Source organism: Bufo bufo, chromosome 4, assembly GCF_905171765.1.
Source record: "Bufo bufo chromosome 4, aBufBuf1.1, whole genome shotgun sequence".
In the NCBI taxonomy this organism is placed as follows: Eukaryota; Metazoa; Chordata; class Amphibia; order Anura; family Bufonidae; genus Bufo; species Bufo bufo.
The window spans coordinates 602983524-603005056 of NC_053392.1; the positions used below are offsets into that span (position 1 = coordinate 602983524).

General features: G+C 44.4%; 1 protein-coding gene across 1 annotated transcript in view; it reads right to left on the reverse strand.

Annotated features, from left to right (window-relative positions):
• Nucleotides 1-21533, reverse strand: part of LOC120999349 (calpain-8-like) — a 138431-nt gene that overhangs the window by 112134 nt on the left and 4764 nt on the right. Inside the window, exons 4-13 of the mRNA XM_040430216.1 lie at nucleotides 19021-19154; nucleotides 17684-17849; nucleotides 16636-16719; nucleotides 16277-16362; nucleotides 7841-7915; nucleotides 4720-4877; nucleotides 4453-4628; nucleotides 1813-2018; nucleotides 977-1013; nucleotides 361-423 (exon numbers count right to left, since the gene is read on the reverse strand). Of these exons, the coding sequence (XP_040286150.1) occupies nucleotides 361-423; nucleotides 977-1013; nucleotides 1813-2018; nucleotides 4453-4628; nucleotides 4720-4877; nucleotides 7841-7915; nucleotides 16277-16362; nucleotides 16636-16719; nucleotides 17684-17849; nucleotides 19021-19154 (1185 nt within the window). The remainder of the gene's footprint in view (nucleotides 1-360; nucleotides 424-976; nucleotides 1014-1812; nucleotides 2019-4452; nucleotides 4629-4719; nucleotides 4878-7840; nucleotides 7916-16276; nucleotides 16363-16635; nucleotides 16720-17683; nucleotides 17850-19020; nucleotides 19155-21533) is intronic.

A 21533-nucleotide genomic window follows, 5' to 3' on the forward strand; every position in this document is an offset into this window, starting at 1 on the left:
CAGACCCCTGTCCACCATTGTGTTATAGGTCTATTACTCTGCACTGATCAATTTCATTATATACTGTATCCGTATAGGAGCTGATTAGTTTTAGTTTTTTTTTTTTTACATTAGGAAGCAGGGGAAAGAGAGGAATGTGGTAAGAATGGAGAAAGAGGCATTTTTTTAAATAAGATATATTACAATGTTTCTTTTCTTCAATTGATCTATTGATTCCTGCAAAGTTTGTTGAAACAATGGTTACAGTTTAAGTCCAGTTAGTAGAACTGCAGGGTGTATTGGATACTGACACAGTATTATGGATTCTAATACTACACTTATAAGAAGGTGGCCTATCGCAGTAGATATCATCCATGTTACCTCTTCATGCTGCTCCTCTGCTCCATTCTGGGCCTCGGTATCTGGGCTTGAATTCACTAAAGGCTTCAAAGGGAAAAATGCACAAAAAACATTATTAGACAAATAGACTGCAACAGACAAAAGACTCATGGAGCATACCTATAGGAGGTGTGGAGGTTGCAATTGCACCTGGACTCTGATGCCTGGGGGGCTCAAGGTGCCACTGTTATTGTGAACTTTAGTAGCTTTGGCATCATGCTTTTACAAATTACCAGCTACTAGTCACCTGGGTGCTGCCATTCTGGGGAATAGTCGCACAGTGTGGGCTGAGGTTGTCTCCCAGGTACTTGCTTTGGCTTCATCTGTACACTGCGCATGCACAGGGGAAAGAATGTCTGCACATAAGTAGTACAACAATGAAGCTGAGGCCTTACAGCACATGTCTTGTGACAGCACTCTCCTCTCCCTCTCTGTAGACTTCTAGTGTGTGCATCTGTAACCTGATCCATCAGTGAGCTGATGATCTGTCTCAAAATAATGCTCTGGTGATGGTTAAGGAGATATAAACCATCTGACGGGTTACCTTTAAATACCATTATACTAACAACATAGAATAATCATGACATTCATGTCTTACCTCATATAGTTTAGCATCCACCATATTACCAATTTCTCTGAAATAAAATGTTTAAAAAACTATGATTATTAAGAAATAATAAATAAAAATTAAAAAAAATATAAAAACACTATATAAATTCTATTTCCTATGTATGGGTTTTGCTGGCACATTTATATGAGTTGTAGCAGCACCACACCTGTTGAAGGTCTGTCATAATCACTTTAATGGAGCTGAGCTACGAGACCAGACATAGCCCATGCACAGGTGTGGTGGGTGCTATTTCTAGAAGAAAGCATCCTTTTTTTTTTTAATCCTGAACAACCTAGCAAATTATCATATTTCTGCTGGTCAAGTGGTTGAATACATTTTGGGTGGCTCAGTGGTTACTTATGTGTCTAGATGAGACAAATCATTATCTCAGAAGCTCCATCTAGATGAGTCAATATCTGAGTAGCTCTGTCTAGATGAGTTAATATCTCAGAGGTTTTGTCTAGATGAGTCAACATCTCAGAAGCTCTGTCTAGATGAGTCAATATCTCAGGACCTTTGTCTAGATAAGTCAAGATCTCAGGAGCTCCATCTACATGAGTCAGTATCTCAGAAGCTTTGTCTAGATGAGTCAACATCTCAGGAGCTTTGTCTAGATGAGTCAACATCTCAGGAGCTCTGTCTAGATGAGTCATCAATGTCTCTCTCTCTCTAGTACACCCAGGATATTTGCATTTATGGAAATAAAGGTTATTATAATGATTCTGCTTTTTTAAACTGACTACTATTTTTTTAACACTACTTTAATTATCTGACAGGAAGTTGTTGGTAAAGGTTACACCAAACCACACACTCGTCTCACTTACGAAGGTTCAGCTCTTTTCTCTGTGAAGACACGTAGACAGAAATCGGCCTCTTCAGAGGGATTATACGTTGTCGGCACAATCATGTAGTTTCCGACCGGGAGCTGGAAACGTTTGCACACCTCGCGGTGGTTTTTGAACTTATCGGCTCGAGCAACGTCTTTGTTTTTCGTGAAGAAATCTATCCCCATTTGAACATTGGATGGCGTCTTAAAGAGAGACATGATAATACACATAATTTTAAACATACTGGTAATTTAATGACGTAGGCCCAGCTCAGTACAAATGGTAGCCACATCTTCATTCAAGGCGTGGCTCAGTGAACATCCACCCTTTAACACTAGGTTTTATTTAGGTTCAACATTCTGGCCAATACATTTCTTAAAGGAGTTGGCTTGTCTCGCATGTTGATGGCATATTGCTAGGATATGTCATCAATGTCATATAGATCCAGGTCCCACTTCTGGGACCTGCTCCTATGACCGGAACAGGGCCCGCAAAAATTGAAGGAGAGCACACCTCTTATGCAGTGAGCACACTCAGCTATTTTCGGATGTCCTATAGTGTTGAATGGAGAGCACACCACGCAGGAGCGGCCAACGCTCCATTCTACATTGTGTCTGAGTGCCAAAAATAGCCAAGCCAAGTTGGCAGTTTTCAGAACTCCCATAGCGGTGAATGTATGCGTGGCTGCTCACCATTCACTTCAGGGGCACCATTCTGTTGAAAGAAGCAGGTCCTAGAGGTGGGACCCCTACCTATCTGACATTTACGGCATATCCTAGCGACATGCCACTAACATCTGAGATGAGCTAACCCCTTTGACCCCTTTTAATTTGAAGGCAGAACACGTGCTCCCATTGTCTACTATATCTAGCCATATATTTGCTGTATACACAAGACAATAGGAGATTTTTCTATCAAGACGGTTTGCAAAGTTTCTTCATTTTACATGCATTGAAGAAATTAATAAAATTATTGCAAAAGTCTGTACACCCTTTTACCTCAAGTTAAAAGGGTTGTCCGAGATTTTTTGTTTCTGAAGACCTATCCTCAGAATAGGTCATCAGTATCTGATCGGTGGGGCCCAACACCCAGAACCCCCACTGATCAGCTGTTTGAGAAGGCAGCAACACTCCTGTGAACACTGTGGCCTTCTCTCAGCTTTTCCTAGGCCAAGTGACATCATATTCATCGTACCGGGTGTTGGACTCTCATCGATCAGTAAAAAAAATCTCAGAAAATCCTTTTAATTTCAAAAGAAGTGCCTATAGTTTGGCTCAATAAGATGCCTCATTCATTTCTCTATGGTTAGTATGTAATGAGATATATACTGGTCATAAAGTAAATCATCTGTATGTACGGAGTGAGAAAGAGGAATGAATTGGGAGAAAAATGTGTCCAGTGCATCAGGTCTTCCTTTTTCATACCTTGCTGGGGATCTGCAAAAGAGAAGGTAGAAGAAATTGTAATAAAACATGAGATCAGTGTCCAAATACCATCACATCTAATAAACTTGTGTATAGGCTAACAGTCTACTACGCCCATTCATTAATCTTATTTCAGCAAACTCCTCAGCTCCCCCTAGTGGTGACTGCAGACAGGCAGAATTTGATCACATCATTCTCTATATCTCTATGGCTTTGTAGTGAAGCTGTGGATTTGGAGTTATGTATCAGGGGAGGCCGTCAATTTAAAAATAAATCTGGATGACCCCTTTAACTTCTTAAAGGTGTTCTCCAGGAATTAAAAAATGAAAATGCTTAAATAGTATTTTATAATAAATATATTCACAAATACCTTTCATTACTTAGAATGGCTTGTTTTGTCTAGGGGCCAATCATTAGGAGAAATAAAATGGCCACCGTCCTATCAGTACACACAAAACCTGTCCTAATCACACAGGAGGACAATGAGCCATTGAGTGCTGCCTCATCCTCCTCTCTGCTCTGCTTGTCAGGAATCATGATCCTGAATACAAGTGAATCTCTGTGGGAATGGAGATGATAAGGAGACATGAGAGGAGGGTGAGGTGTGGCTAATGATCAGCAGCACTTGTTTACATTCTCCATTACCACAGCCTGTCCTGTCTGTCCTCTCTGTACTTCATGTCTCCTCATGAACTCTATTTCGACAGAGATTCAGCTAAAGTTCTTATCATCTGTAATTCAGGATCATAATACCTGACAAGTAGAGAGAAGGATGAGGATGAGGCAGCTCTTTATCTCAGTGTTGTAAAGTAACATGTCCTCATGTGTGATCAGGACAGGTTTTGTGTGAACTAATGGGACAGCAGCCATATTGTTTCCCCTGATTATTGCTCCCCAGAAAACACGAGGTATTTGAGAATATATTTATAATAAAGTAATATTTAAGTATTTTAATTTTCTTCATTCCCGGAGAACCCCTTTAATGATCCACTGGTACACCTTTTTATGGTACAGTAGAATAAGCTCTGCATGGCTGTCCTGTGCAGCCTCAGAGCAACAGGTTTAAAACCTTTGATCAACATGGTCAACATGACCAAAGGGCTCTGATTTGAAGATTGGGCACTAGTGTACCCCACATTAGAAGCCCTAAGAGCCTATGGGGCTAAATGCAACACCCCAGGGCCCGAATGAGGCAAACCATCGTCATTCTAACCTTGTATATATAGTATGCAATGTCATACAAACATCCTCCTTCAGGTATCTTCCTTCTTCGATCCTTCTGCATTAGGCTCACAATGACTGTACACAATGGTGTATCTGTAATCTCCGTGTCATCCTCATCAGGTTCCTCCAGTGTGATCCAGAACTGAGGGTTGGTCCAAAAGTTTGCTATTTGTGAAAGAAAGGGCAGAGAAGTGAAGTGTGTCTGAAAAATCTGCAAAGTTGTAATCCATAACTCCTAGTAATCCAGAATACTTACGGTGGCCCTTGCATCCTCCTGCAGAGAATCCAGCGGTCCAGGAGCCTGAGAATTCTGTTAGGCACCACTTATGGTTTTCATTGCAGCATACGTTGTCCAGAGTTAGATGACATATTTCCATTCGATAAAATTCAGCAAGAAAGGAAGAAAATGGCATCCTGAAGAAAATGCAAATGATATAATAAACTATTTTGAGGTTCTTAGTGGTAGATAGGCCCCACCCCTAGTAGATACATCATTGCCTTCCCCCAAATACATACAGCAGGATTCCTCATTCACCCATTCATCACAGAAAAAACTCTCCATTCTTCCTTCAGTGGTCAAAATGTAGTACCCCAGGAGAGTACTGTAATATAGAAACATAGAAACATAGAATGTGTCGGCAGATAAGAACCATTTGGCCCATCTAGTCTGCCCAATATACTGAATACTATGGATAGCCCCCGGCCCTATCTTATATGAAGGATGGCCTTATGCCTATCCCATGCATGCTTAAACCCCTTCACTGTATTTGCAGCTACCACTTCTGCAGGAAGGCTATTCCATGCATCCACTACTCTCTCAGTAAAGTAATACTTCCTTATATTACTTTTAAACCTTTGCCCCTCTAATTTAAAACTGTGTCCTCTTGTGGTAGTTTTTCTTCTTTTAAATATGCTCTCTTCCTTTACCGAGTTGATTCCCTTTATGTATTTAAAAGTTTCTATCATATCCCCTCTGTCTCTTCTTTCTTCCAAGCTATACATATTAAGGTCCTTTAACCTTTCCTGGTAAGTTTTATCCTGCAATCCATGTACTAGTTTAGTAGCTCTTCTCTGAACTCTCTCTAGAGTATCTATATCCTTCTGGAGATATGGCCTCCAGTACTGCGCACAATACTCCAAGTGAGGTCTCACCAGTGTTCTGTACAGTGGCATAAGCACTTCACTCTTTCTACTGCTTATACCTCTCCCTATACATCCAAGCATTCTGCTGGCATTTCGTGCTGCTCTATTACATTGTCTTCCCACCTTTAAGTCTTCTGAAATAATTACTCCTAAATCCCTTTCCTCAGATACTGAGGTCAGGACTGTGTCAAATATTCTATATTCTGCCCTTGGGTTTTTACGCCCTAGGTGCATTATCTTGCACTTATCCACATTAAATTTCAGTTTCCAGAGTTCTGACCATTCTTCTAGTTTTCCTAAATCCTTTTCCATTTGGCGTTTCCCTCCAGGAACATCAACCCTGTTACATATCTTTGTGTCATCAGCAAAAAGACAAACCTTACCAGCGAGGCCTTTTGCAAATACACTTATGAAGATATTAAACAAAATCGGTCCCAGTACAGATCCCTGTGGAACCCCACTGGTAACATGACCTTGTTTTGAATGTTCTCCATTGACTACAACCCTCTGTTGTCTGTCACTCAGCCACTGCCTAATCCACTCAACAATATGGGAGTCCATGCTCAATGACTGCAGTTTATTGATAAGTCTTCTATGTGGGACAGTGTCAAAAGCCTTACTAAAATCTAGATATGCGATGTCTACTGCACCTCCACCGTCTATTATTTTATTCACCCAGTCAAAAAAATCTATAAGATTTGTTTGACATGATCTCCCTGAAGTAAACCCATGTTGTTTTTCATCTTGCAATCCATGGGATTTTAGATGTTCCACAATCCTATCCTTTAATAGGGTTTCCATTAATTTGCCTACTATTGATGTCAGACTCACTGGTCTATAGTTGCTCGATTCCTCCCTACTACCTTTCTTGTGAATGGGCACGACATTTGCCAATTTCCAATCTTCCGGGACGACTCCTGTTACTAATGATTGGTTAAATAAATCTGTTAACGGTTTTGCCAGCTCACCACTAAGCTCTTTTAATAATTAAGTAATGTTTTGCAATGATTTACAGTGCTACAGTATGTATTGTACCCGGTATAGCTATGCATGGTGTAGGCATAGCCAGGGTTAACTAATCTTGGCCCAGCCCTCTTAGGAACTTAGGGCGTGTGCTGGCTCCACCCCGAGCTCCAGACTAGTCAGTCTTAGGCTTCCTGCACAAAAAACATAGGTGTCCCGTTGCCGTATTGCAGATCCACAATACTCATGCACCGTTCCGTGTGCATTCCGCATCACGGATGCGGACCCATTGACTTGAATGGGTCTGAAAATCCGGAGATGCGGAATGGAATCACGGAACGGAACCCCACAGACGCACTACGGAGTGCTTCTGTGGGGTTCCGTTCCATACTTCCGTTCTGCAAAAATATAGAACTTGCTCTATCTCTTTGCGGAACGGACGAATGCCGACCCATTCAAGTTGAATGGGTCTGGATCCATTCCGGCAGCCGCACGGAGGTTGCCCGTGCATTGGGGACCACAAACTGCGGTCCCCAATGCACGGAACGAATACGTTCGTGTGCAGGAGGCCTTAGTGGGATATAGTAAAGGATAGTAAAGGAGAGGGAGCAGACACCATGTGCTCCTCTCCCCAGCTTCAGCTCCATAGATCTGTGACTTGCCACAAGATCTACAAGAGAGAGAGAGAAGGAAGGAAAGTGGTGAGATTAGAGAATCTGTATGGCCGAGTGAGGAGTAGTCAATCAGCAAGGTAACCTACAATTACAGCCATTCAGACTTTGCTGCCATGAAGGGATAACATTTAGCCAATTGTAGTCAGTTGGACCTGCAGTCTGCAGTGCGAATTGCAGGCATCATTGCAAGAATACAGTCGCCAGCCAAAGATTCTACGGAGAGAGACTTTACCATGATAGTGCAGTATATAAAGAGGGCCATAACTTCCACACACTGCTATCTGGGAAAGGAGTTGCACTATTGACAGATGACACTGTGTTTCCTTGTTGTTGGATGTACTACAACTCTCATTTTTCACTAAGTAAAGAGAGATGTTTCTTATGTTTAAAGCTGGCCGGGTTTACTGGCTCCTACATCACCAGGAGCTGACCACTACATGCTCTACACACCCCGCCTTGCACCCACATGAGCCCTTCACATCAAAGCAGGAGCCCCAAATACCGGCAGTGACCCGAGGGAAGAATTTCAACACCTAAATATATAAACTATTGACAGATGACGTGTGCAGTGGACACAACCCACAGGAATTTACTCACCAGGCTTCACCATCGTCACACTCAGTTTTAAGATCGGCTTTCACCTTTCGGTCAATCTCATCCCATTCTGGCGCACTGCAAGATGGGAAAAAAAAATCGGTAAAAATGATGCATCATGGTCGTCGGGGAAAAAAATAGCCCAGTTAGAGGAAGACAAGATGCAAACATCAAAACAATGTGTAAGATGACTGTCGAAATAGTTTCATTAAATGTTCAGAATTTTCTGTGTCTACAATATAGAAATGTTCAATGCACTTGAAGAATGATTAACCCTTTCACTGCCAATGGTTTCAGGACAATTTTAAAATTAAAAAATGCTATAAGAAAATCATATCATACTCCCCCATTCCCGTATACTTTCTGAAAGTAGGCAGCTGATGATAAATTTAGGAAATGCCATCAAGTACCTGGGCACCTAGGCATAGGCACCTTCATGCAAATTTGCACTAAAGAGTAATGTTTTGTAAAAAAAAAAAATAATAATCCACAAAAATTAGTCTCGCTGAAAATTTCATGCATTTGCTTTTTCCTATTTTTCTTATTTCTCGGTCCACCTCGCTGAAGTGGTTGCACATGATCAGTTCTATGCCAACTGCCACCAGCTGCATCTACTGTTAGAAGCTGTGACAGTTGCAAGGAGAGAGCTGCAGCAGAAAGGACATACCCTCTGTGCTGTGATAGGGAGAGAGCTTCAGAAGATAGGAAATGTCCCCTGAGCTGTGATAGGGGGAGAGAGCTGCTGCAGGAAAGACGCTCCCCATGGGTTGAGCTAAGGAGAGATCTGCTGCAGAAAGGATATGCCCCCTGAGCTGTGATGAGGAGAAAGCTGCAGCACACAGGGCACATCTCCTGTTCTCCTGACATGCCCCTGGGCTCCTGAAATTGGCAACATGGAGTGACGATTATGAAGATCTCTGGATCCATGTGAGGTACAGGGCTGGTTCTAGCTTTGTTAGAAAGAGATTGTCATGTACTGTATGCAGTGGCGGATTATAATTGGGGCGTTTGGGTTGGCAGCCACGGGCCCGGCATCGCTGGGGGGCCCAATGCCGACCCAAACGCCCACAAACTATGGCGGGGCACGGGAGTGCATAGTTCCCTGCCCCACCGCCTATCACCGCCATAGGCTTCAAGCTTCAAGACTAGTAGGCCTTAGGCCTATGTGGTGGTAAAAGCCCAGCGCGTGCAGGGCTTTGACGTACGCGGGCTTGCCTCACCATTCTGGACACAGGTAAATAGCCTTTTTTGTGTGTGTGTGTATGTGTATGACAACTTTGGGGGGCAGAGGAGGACATATTACTACAGGGACAGTGGGGGCAAATGTTTCCATGGGGGCAAATTATTTAATGAATGGCAGTGTGGGGACAAATTACTTAATAGATGGCAGTGTCTAAGCAAATTACTTAATGGGGGCAGTGTAGGGGCACAATACTTTGTGGGGGCAAACTACTACATGGGAAACAGTGTGGGGGAAATTACGATATGGTGTAGTGTGAGGAAAATTACTATATGGGGCAGTGTGAGGAAAATTATTATATGGGGCAGTGTGGGGGAAATTACTATATGGAGCAGTGCGGGGGGAATTAATATATGGGGCAGTGTGGGGGAAATGACTATATGGGGCAGTGTGAGGGAAATTACTATATGGGGTAGTGTGAGGGAAATTACTATATGGGGCAGTATGAGGGAAATTACTATATGGGGCAATGTGGTGGGAAATTACTATTTGGGGTAGTTTAGGGGGAAATTACTATATAGGGGCAGTGTGGGGGAAATTACTATATGGGGCAGTGTGGGGGAAATTACTATATGGGGCAGTGTGAGGAAAATTACTATATGGGGCAGTGTGAGGGAAATTACTATATGGGGCAGTGCGGGGGAAATTACTTTATGGAGCAGTGTGGGGGAAATTACTTTATGGAGCAGTGTGGGGGAAATTACTATATAGGGGCAGTGTGGGGGAAATTACTGTATGGGGCAGTGTAGGGGGGAATTACTATATGGGGCAGTGTGGGGGAAATTACTATATGGGGCAGTGTGGGGGAAATTACTACAAGGGGCAGTGTGGGGGAAAGTACTATGTGGGGCAGTGTGGGGGAAATTACTATATGGAAAAGTGTGGGGGAAATTACTATATGAGAGCAGTGTGGGGGAAATTACTATATGGGGCAGTGTGGGGGAAATTACTATATGGGGCAGTGTGTGGGGAAATTACTTTATGGAGCAGTGTGGGGGAAATTACTTTATGGAGCAGTGTGGGGGAAATTACTATATGGGGCAGTGTGGGGGAAATTACTGTATGGGGCAGTGTAGGGGGGAATTTCTTTATGGAGCAGTGTGGGGGAAATTACTATATGGGGCAGTGTGGGGGAAATTACTATATAGGGCAGTGTGGGGGAAATTACTATATGGGAGCAGTGTGGGGGAAATTACTATATGGGGGCAGTGTGGGGGAAATTACTATATGGGGCAGTGTGGGGGAAATTACTATATGGGGCAGTGTGGGGGAAATTACTACATGGGGCAGTGTGGGGGAAAGTACTATGTGGGGCAGTGTGGGGGAAATTACTATATGGAAAAGTGTGGGGGAAATTACTATGTGAGGGCAGTGTGGGGGAAATTACTATATGGGGCAGTGTGGGGGAAATTACTATATGGGGCAGTGTGTGGGGAAATTACTATATGGGGCAGTGTGGGGGAAATTACTATATGGGGCAGTGTGGGGGAAATACTATATGGGGCAGTGTGGGGGAAATTACTATATGGGGGCAGTGTGGGGGAAATTACTATATGGGGCAGTGTGGGGGAAATTACTATATGGGGCAGTGTAAGGGAAATTACTATATGGGGTAGTGTGAGGGAAATTACTATATGGGGCAGTGTGAGGGAAATTACTATATGGGGGCAATGTGGTGGGAAATTACTATTTGGGGCAGTTTGGGGGGAAATTACTATATGGGGCAGTGTGGGTGAAATTGCTATATGGGGGCAGTGTGGAGGGAAAATACTATATGGGGCAGTGTGGGGGAAATTACTATATAGGGACAGTGTGGGGGAAATTACTGTATGGGGCAGTGTGGGGGAAATTACTATATTGGGCAGTGTGGGGGAAATTACTATATGGGGCAGTGTGGGGGGAATTACTATATGGGGCAGTGTGGGGGAAATTACTATATGGGGGCAGTGTGAGGGAAATTACTATATGGGGCAGTGTGAGGGAAATTGCTATATGGGGGCAGTGTGGAGGGAAAATACTATATGGGGCAGTGTGGGGGAAATTACTATATAGGGACAGTGTGGGGGAAATTACTGTATGGGGCAGTGTGGGGGAAATTGCTATATGGGGCAGTGTGGGGGAAATTGCTATATGGGGGCAGTGTGGAGGGAAAATACTATATGGGGCAGTGTGGGGGAAATTACTATATAGGGACAGTGTGGGGGAAATTACTGTATGGGGCAGTGTGGGGGAAATTACTATATTGGGCAGTGTGGGGGAAATTACTATATGGGGCAGTGTGGGGGGAATTACTATATGGGGCAGTGTGGGGGAAATTACTATATGGGGGCAGTGTGAGGGAAATTACTATATGGGGCAGTGTGAGGGAAATTACTATATGGGGCAGTGTGAGGGAAATTACTATATGGGGCAGTGTGGGAGGAAATTACGATATGGGGCAGTGTGGGAGGAAATTACGATATAGGGCAGTGTGGGGGGAATTACTATATGGGGCAGTGTGGGGGAAATTACTATATGGTGCAGTGTGAGGGAAATTACTATATGGGGCAGTGTGGGGGAAATTACTATATGGGGGCAGTGTGGGGGGAAATTACTATATGGGGCAGTGTGGGGAAAATGACTATATGGGGGCAGTGTGGGGGAAATTGACTATATGGGGCAGTGTGGGGGAAATGACTATATGGGGCAGTGTGTGGGGAAATTACTATATGGGGCAGTGTGGGGAAAATGACTATATAGGGGCAGTGTGGGGGAAATTGGCTATATGGGGCAGTGTGGGGGAAATGACTATATAGGGGCAGTGTGGGGGCAATTACTATATGGGGCAGTGTGAGGGAAATTACTATATGGGGGCAGTGTGGGGGGAAATTACTATATGGGGCAGTGTGGGGGAAATTACTATATGGGGCAGTGTGAGGAAAATTACTATATGGGGTAGTGTGAGGGAAATTACTATATGGGGCAGTGTGGGGGGAAATTACTATATAGGGCAGTGTGGGGGAAATTACTATATGGAAAAGTGTGGGGGAAATTACTATATGGAAAAGTGTGGGGGAAATTACTATATGAGAGCAGTGTGGGGAAATTACTATATGAGAGCAGTGTGGGGGAAATTACTATGTGAGGGCAGTGTGGGGGAAATTACTACATGGGGCAGTGTGGGGAAATTACTATATGGGGCAGTGTGGGGAAAATGACTATATAGGGGCAGTGTGGGGAAAAATACTATATGGGGCAGTGTGAGGGAAATTACTATATGGGGCAGTGTGGGGGAAATTACTATATGGGGCAGTGTGGGGGAAATTACTATATTTGGCAGTGTGGGGGAAATTACTATATGGGGAAGTGAGGGGGGAAATTACTATATGGGGGCAGTGTGGGGAAAATTACTATATGGGGCAGTGTGGGGGAAATTACTATATGGGGTAGTGTGAGGGAAATTACTATATGGGGTAGTGTGAGGGAAATTACTATATGGGGCAGTGTGAGGGAAATTACTATATGGGGGCAATGTGGTGGGAAATTACTATTTGGGGCAGTTTGGGGGGAAATTACTATTTGGGGCAGTTTGGGGGGAAATTACTATATGGGGCAGTGTAGGTGAAATTGCTATATGGGGGCAGTGTGGGGGAAATTGCTATATGGGGGCAGTGTGGGGGAAATTGCTATATGGGGGCAGTGTGGAGGGAAAATACTATATGGGGCAGTGTGAGGAAAATTACTATATGGGGTAGTGTGAGGGAAATTACTATATGGGGCAGTGTGGGGGGGAATTACTATATAGGGCAGTGTGGGGGAAATTACTATATGGGGCAGTGTGGGGGAAATTACTATATGGAAAAGTGTGGGGGAAATTACTATATGAGAGCAGTGTGGGGGAAATTACTATGTGAGGGCAGTGTGGGGGAAATTACTACATGGGGCAGTGTGGGGGAAATTACTATATGGGGCAGTGTGTGGGGAAATTACTATATGGGGCAGTGTGGGGAAAATGACTATATAGGGGCAGTGTGGGGAAAATTACTATATGGGGCCGTGTGAGGGAAATTACTATATGGGGCTGTGTGGGGGAAATTACTATATGGGGCAGTGTGGGGGAAATTACTATATTTGGCAGTGTGGGGGAAATTACTATATGGGGTAGTGTGGGGGAAATTACTATATGGGGTAGTGTGAGGGAAATTACTATATGGGGTAGTGTGAGGGAAATTACTATATGGGGCAGTGTGAGGGAAATTACTATATGGGGCAGTTTGGGGGGAAATTACTATATGGGGCAGTTTGGGGGGAAATTACTATATGGGGCAGTGTAGGTGAAATTGCTATATGGGGGCAGTGTGGGGGAAATTGCTATATGGGGGCAGTGTGGGGGAAATTGCTATATGGGGGCAGTGTGGAGGTAAAATACTATATGGGGCAGTGTGGGGGAAATTACTATATGGAGCAGTGTGGGGGAAATTACTTTATGGAGGCAGTGTGGGGGAAATTACTATATAGGGACAGTGTGGGGGAAATTACTGTATGGGGCAGTGTAGGGGGGAATTACTATATGGGGGCAGTGTGGGGGGAATTACTATATGGGGCAGAGTGGGGGGAAATTACTATATGGGGGCAGTGTGGTTGAAATTACTATATGGGGCAGTGTGGGGGAAATTACTATATGTTGTAGTGTGAGGGAAATTACTATATGGGGCAGTGTAGGGGAAATTACTATATGGGGCAGTGTGGGGGAAACTACTATATGGGGCAGTGTGGGGGAAATTACTATATAGGGGCAGTGTGGGGGAAATTACTATATGGGGCAGTGTGAGGGAAATTACTATATGGGGCAGTGTGGGGGGAAATTACTATATGGGGCAGTGTGGGGGGAAATTACTATATGGGGCAGTGTGGGGGAAATTACTATATGGGGCAGTGTGGGGGAAATTACTATATGGGGCAGTGTGGGGGGAAATTACTATATGGGGGCAGTGTGGGGGGAAATTACTATATGGGGACAGTTTGAGGGGAAATTACTATATGAGGGCAGTGTGGGGGAAATTACTATATGGGGCAGTGTGGGGGAAATTACTATATGGGGCAGTGTGGGGGAAATTACTATATGGGGCAGTGTGGGGGTAAATTACTATATGGAGGCAGTGTGGGGGAAATTACTATATGGGGGCAGTTTGAGGGGAAATTACTATATGGGGGCAGTGTGAGGGAAATTACTATATGGGGCAGTGTGGGGGAAATTACTATATGGGGGCAGTTTGAGGGGAAATTACTATATGGGGGCAGTGTTAGGGAAATTACTATATGGGGCAGTGTGGGGGAAATTACTATATGGGGCAGTGTGGGGAAAATTTCTATATGGGGCAGTGTGGGTGTAAATTACTATATCGAGGCAGTGTGGGGGAAATTTCTATATGGGGCAGTGTGGGGGAAATTACTATATGGGGCAGTGTGGGGGAAATTACTATATGGGGCAGTGTGGGGGAAATTACTATATGGGGCAGTATGCGGGGAAATTACTATATGGGGCAGTGTGAGGGAAATTTCTGTATGGGGGAAGTGTGGGGGAAATTACTATATGGGTCAGTGTGGGGGAAATTACTATATGGGTCAGTGTGGGGGAAATTTCTATATGGAGGCAGTGTGGGGGAAATTACTATATGGGGCAGTGTGGGGGAAATTTCTATATGGAGGCAGTGTGGGGGAAATTACTATATGGGGCAGTGTGGGGGAAATTACTATATGGGGGCAGTGTGGGGGAAATTTCTATATGGGGGCAGTGTGGGGGAAATTACTATATGGAGGCAGTGTGAGGGAAATTTCTATATGGGGGCAGTGTGGGGGAATTTTCTATATGGGGCAGTGTGGGGAAATTACTATATGGGGCAGTGTGGGGGAAATTTATATATGGGAGCAGTGTGGGGGAAATTACTATATGGGGCAGTGTGGGGGGAAATTACTATATGGGGTAGTGTGGAGGAAATTACTATATGGGGCAGTGTGGGGGGAAATTACTATATGGGGGCAGTGTGGGGGAAATTACTATATGGGGGCAGTGTGGGGGAAATTACTATATGGGGCAGTGTGGGGGAAATTACTATATGGGGCAGTGTGGGGGAAATTACTATATGGGGCAGTGTGGGGGGGGGATTACTATTAGGGGACATTATTTTTGGGGACACTATACAGACATTATTACCTGGAGCACAATATAGGTTGTTATTATCACTGGGGGCACTCTAGGGGACATTATAATTGCTGTAGACAATATACGGCCTTTTGGGGTAATTTATCAAACTGGTATAAAGTAGAACTGGCTTAGTTACCCATAGTAACAGATTCCACCTGTATGTGGTGCTGTATTCCCCTATATGTAGAGCTGCTCACTACTGTGACCTGCGTCTCATCTTCTCCTCCAAGTCTTTTTTTTATCATTCATAATCGTATGTATTTTAAATTTGGCAACTAAAATTTTAATTTGTCACCTGCAGTCCTATGTAACAGCCCAGATAACAGTGATAACTTTCTGTGTGCCGATAATGTAGTAGAAGTCCCATGCAGTCCTATGTAACACCCCACATAACACAATAGTTCACTGTGTCATGTGGGGTGTTACATAGGACTGCAGGTAACATCTATGACATCTGTACTCAGAGAGTTAGGAGATGGTGGGGGTCCGACTCCTGGCACCCCCACCAATCAGCTGTTTGAGGAGTCCGCGATGTCCCAGTGAGCGCCGCAGCCTCTTCGCTCCTTATCAAGCGCAGCGCTGTCCATTTGATAGCCCTGCGCTTGGTATTACAGCTCAGCCCCAATCACTCAGATGGGACAGAGCTGCACCGAGACCATGTGAACGATGTCATATGGCCTAGAAAGAGACTGTGGAGCCTACGAAGCACCGCAGCCTCTTCATACAGAAAAAAACTAAAACTAAAATGGGGAGGGGGGGGGGGGGCGAGTTGGGTAGAAAGCCCCGGGCCTATCATGCACTTAATACTCCCCTGACTGTATGATGTCTGATCGTCATTTTTTTACACTACACATTGGATATCCCCTTTAAGCAGAGCCTGAGCCCAATTTCTCATGGGGACCTAGGGTAGGTATGGGTTGATCTAAAACATCACATCACTGGTTTTCTTTGGGCTGATGGAAAACCCAATCTCTGTCTTTGGGAGGCATGCCCATAAATGAAGTACAGCTCTTACCTATCACTCCAGGCTCCGTTCCACTCTTTATGACCCCAGGGATTCCTCACCCTCACAATCTGGGCCGTTCCACCACGATAGACGACCTGCTCATGACAATGGACAGTACAGTGACTATTTATATAGATATTAGATAGATAGATAGATAGATAGATAGATAGATAGATAGATAGATAGATAGATAGAGAGATATGAGATAGATAGATAGATAGATAGATAGATAGATAGATAGATAGATATAAGATAGATAGATAGATAGATAGATAGATAGAAGATAGATAGAAGATAGATAGATAGATAGATAGATAGATAGATAGATAGATAGATAGATAGATAGATAGATAGATAGATATAGTTACTTCTTCTGCTCCGGTCAGTGAATACGCATGGTTCTCGACTAGGTTGGTGCTGACAACGATCTCTCCTGTTCCAGAGTCCGATGTCTGTGATAAATGATAAATGTCTCAGTGACTGAATTCCGTTTTCCTCACCAGTTATACGTAGTTTTCCATGTTGGCGTCACCCACTGCTGGGCACACGCAGGATCTTTAAAGGGGCGTTTCGATGAGTGTTGCTGCCCAAGATGGAGATGGCGGTATTCCCCTCATTCCCACTCACTGTACACCATTATTATTATCATTTATTTTAAAGCGCTGAACATCCAGCCGGGGTTAGACAGAAATAAAAAACACAGTAAACAAGAAATTATTAACAGACTGGTACAGAGGGGCAGAGGACCCTGCCCGCAAGAGCTTACAATCTATAAGGGAAGGGGGTACAGGCTGCTCTTGTGGCGCTGTGGTGGCAGCGCGCTCATTGCTCATCCATTTTTACATAAGGTGGTGGACAGTTATAGTTTTCCTGTAATATCCCTGGGGGTCTAGAGTCATTTACTTGCTGGTATCTCTGGTGGTCTAGAATGATGGAGTGGCCATGGTAGTCTAAGATGATGACGTAGTTAATGTTCGTATCATTGGTGGTCTAGTATGGTCACTGGTTAATATCTGATATACCTGGAGATCTATGGTGGACATGGCATAATATACTATTTGTCTGATCTCTGGGACCCCCACCATTGACTTGAACAGTAGCAGTACCTCACAATGTAAGTACTACCATACCATGCTGAAATAATACCTCCATACAGTGCTCAAGTAACTCCACACATAAGCTATCTAAGCTATCTACTAATGCTATGCAATGTCTAAATATAACTGCTATACAATTATTGGGATAAGGGTTGTTATAGCGCCCCCATTCGGTGGAGATATGTACTGCACCCTGTATGAGCACACAGCTCCCACACCCTGGCTACAACTAACTCTCTGCAGCCTCAATGAGCATGTGTGAATGGTGCAAACAGCAGAAGCTCCATCACTTGTGATCTCCAAATCCCACCGCACTTACTGTGCTACATGTGACCAGCGAATTCCGTCTCAAGGCTTTTTGGATTATCTGAAACAAATTCTGTGGAGCATCTTCTAAATAATACAGTTCACCAATCCCACCAGTGAAGTCCTCTAGAGCTTCTAATGGTAAACCTCTATTGAGTGCTTCATATGAACCGTTCAACCTGTGAAAATATACAAATTAAAGAGAAATTTTTAAAAAACATATTTTGTCGCACTCTACTCCATTCCCTAGTGTTACATTACTATTACAATGGCTGAGTATAGCAACATCCCATGTGGTAGCAAAGTGACCACCATCGGTGTTTAAAATTTGGTGCAATATGGTGGTCACCATGAAATCCAATACGTCCCATTGATTACGGAATTAGAGCTGGTTCCATGTCCTTCCATATAATGATGTGACATATAGTGTTACCACTTGCTGTCTCTCCCTGTAAATGATGTAGGTACAGATAGTACTGCCTCCCTGTCTCTCCCTGTAAATGATGTAGGTACAGATAATACTGCCTCCCTCTCTCCATGTAAATGATGTAGGTACATATCTATGTCATATATATTCTATATAAATAAACTATATATGACAGATAGTACTGCCTCCCTGTCTCTCCCTGTAAATGATGTTGGTACAGATTGTACTGCCTTCCTATCTCTCCATGTAAATGATATAGGTACAGACAGTACTTCCACCTTGTCTCTCACTGTCATTACCTCTAAATGATGGCAATACATATAGTACTGCCTCACTGCCTCTCCCTGTAAAAGATGTAGGTACAGATAGTACTTCCTCCCTGTCTCTCGCTGTAAATTGTGTAAGTACAGATAGTACTGCCTCCCGGTCTCTACCTGTAAATGATGTAGGTACAGATAGTACTGCCTCCCAGTCTCTACCTGTAAATGATGTAGGTACTGATAGTACTGCCTCCCGGTCTCTACCTGTAAATGATGTAGGTACAGATAGTACTGCCTCCCGGTCTCTCCCTATAAATAATGTAGGCACTTTTAAATACTAATAATTATGTAAGACATTTAGTGGCAGTTTGTAGCCACAATAACCCTGTTCAATCCCTATTATTCTAACCTTATATAATGTCTAATCAGTGCAGACTAACTAATTGCCAGAGGTCCCCCTCTGGAATTCCCCAGCAAACAGCTGGTTTAGCCAAGGGAAAGGTAGTATTAATGGATGTTCATGTAATACAAGGATTCCTTGAGTCCACCACCATGGAAGCCTCTCAAACAAGGGGGGGTTCACAATAGAGAGAGCCATTCCGTGTCGCTAACGCTCATGCTCCTCATTAGATCATTAGTCGATCCTCTCTATTAGGTTCTTACTTGGCATAGGCCTTCTCCAGGAGGGCACTCCAGAACTCGTTAGCTGAAGTGGACTTGACGAACACCAGCTTGTTTTCCTTAGTAGGCAGCCGATCGTCCACGACGACATCCACCCACTCGCCGTACTGCCAGAACTGGGGGGAACAGGTTATAGGTAAGTACACAGGTGAATGTGGTCTTGTCACACCCGAGTCACGGATCTCGTCATAGAGGCAGAGGTGTTACTATCTTAGATTTTGTCATGTTGTAGTAAAAGGCATTCACGGGGTTGTGTTCTTGCTATGACAACAATTCATCCGCTTTCTTAATCTCCACTTGGTGTCATCTTGTGAATTATTCTTCGCTGATAATTTCATAATGCGTCTTTATAGAGGCCAGAGCATCAAATCCCCTTTATAGACATAGGGGAAGATTTGGGATGGGGGACAACTATAATATTAGTGGGGGATAACTTTTAACAAGGGAATAATCTATTAAGACTGGCATGTGATGCACAGACTTAAAGAGAACCTATCGGCAGGATCAACCCCATTCGTCCAAGCATGGTATCTAGTAGGGTTGATCCTGCTGATAAAAAATTATACTCGTCTTGTGAAAATCGGTTGCCGTGTTCCGGAGCAAATATACTTTTATTCTGAATGTTAACAGATGGGCAAAGCCAACACTGGAAAGCTGAGTTGCACTGAGGGGCTTGGCTCAGTGCACTGAAGCTTTTATTTGCATACAAATGAACACACTGTTCTAATAGGTTTGATCCTGCTTTTTAAATGATAAATTCAGTCTGCCCTCATCCACAAACTAGGCAGAACTTCAGCTGACCTTCAGTTTATACATGGAACTCAATAATAACACAGTATGCAGTGAGCTCCTGAGCTCCCTCTAGTGGTGGCTGCAGGCAGCAAGAGGAGGCTCCTGAATGTTTCCAGGAATCCTGCAAGAAGGAAAAGGGGACTAGAGGTTGCTGGAAGCTGAGGAATATGTCACTCTCTGCTAATAAGATTTATTACAACGTTTTGTTTAGTCATTTGTACTGCAAAAAGAGGCACAGGATAAATATGGGGCAATTATATTAAGAACCCATTCAGTGTAAACAATACTGTAATATTAAAAGCTAGACCTCCCCTCGATCTGTAAGACTCTTCTGAATCAATTCATACTATCTTTATCCTCCTTGTGATTTTGCAGAACTCGCCCATAGCTGGAGTCACACTCCTGACATTTAGACAATACACGGTGTCAGGGCCGTCTTTACCAAGGGGCAGCTGCCCCGGGCCCAGTTGCTCCTGGGGGGCCCAAGGCAGCTGCCTCTTGAGCCCTGCTAGCCACTGCCCCGGGTGTCAAGCTGTCAGCTACACAGGGGTGCTGCCGTGCCTGCCTGCACTGAGTCCAGGCATCATGATCGGACTGTGTTAAAGTTGTGATCAGGACCTTAATGACATCATCACCATGTGACCAGTAACCTAGCAATTACTGGTCACATGGCTATGAGGTCATCACAGGTCCTACTAGGAGTGTTCTGTGGAGCTTTTTTGTGAAGATTACATCAGAAAAATGTGACAGGGGCTGTTATGCTAATATACTGTAAACTACTGTATAGTGGTGGGCTGTATACTGTGTGGGGGCCTGTATACTGTGGGGGGCCTGTATATTGTGTGGGGGCTGTATACTGTGTGGTGGGCTGTATACTGTGTGGGGGCCTGTATACTGTGGGGGGGGCTGTATACTTTGTGGGGGCCTGTATACTGTGTGGTGGGCTGTATACTGTGTGGTGGGCTGTATACTGTGTGGGGGCCTGTATACTGTGGGGGGCTGTATACTGTGTGGTGGGCTGTATACTGTGTGGGGGCCTGTATACTGTGTGGTGGGCTGTATACTGTGTGGTGGGCTGTATACTGTGTGGGGGCCTGTATACTGTGGTGGGCTGTATACTGTGTGGTGGGCTGTATACTGTGTGGGGGCCTGTATACTGTGTGGTGGGCTGTATACTGTGTGGTGGGCTGTATACTGTGTGGGGGCCTGTATACTGTGGGGGGGGCTGTATACTGTGGGGGGTCTGTATACTGTGTGTGACTGTATACTGTGTGGGGGCCTGTATACTGGGGGGGGCTGTATACTGTGTGGTGGGCTGTATACTGTGTGGGGGCCTGTATACTGTGTGGTGGGCTGTATACTGTGTGGTGGGCTGTATACTGTGTGGGGGCTGTATACTGTGTGGTGGGCTGTATACTGTGTGGTGGGCTGTATACTGTGTGGGGGCCTGTATACTGTGGGGGCCTGTATACTGTGGGGGGGGGCTGTATACTGTGTGGTGGGCTGTATACTGTGTGGGACTGTATACTGTGTGGGGGCCTGTATACTGTGGGGGGGGCTGTATACTGTGGGGGGGGCTGTATACTGTGGGGGGGCTGTATAGTGTGGGGGGGACTGTATAGTGTGGGGGGGCCTGTATAGTGTGAGGGGCTATACTGCTGTACTGTATACTGTGGGGGTCTGTATACTGTATACTGTGGGTG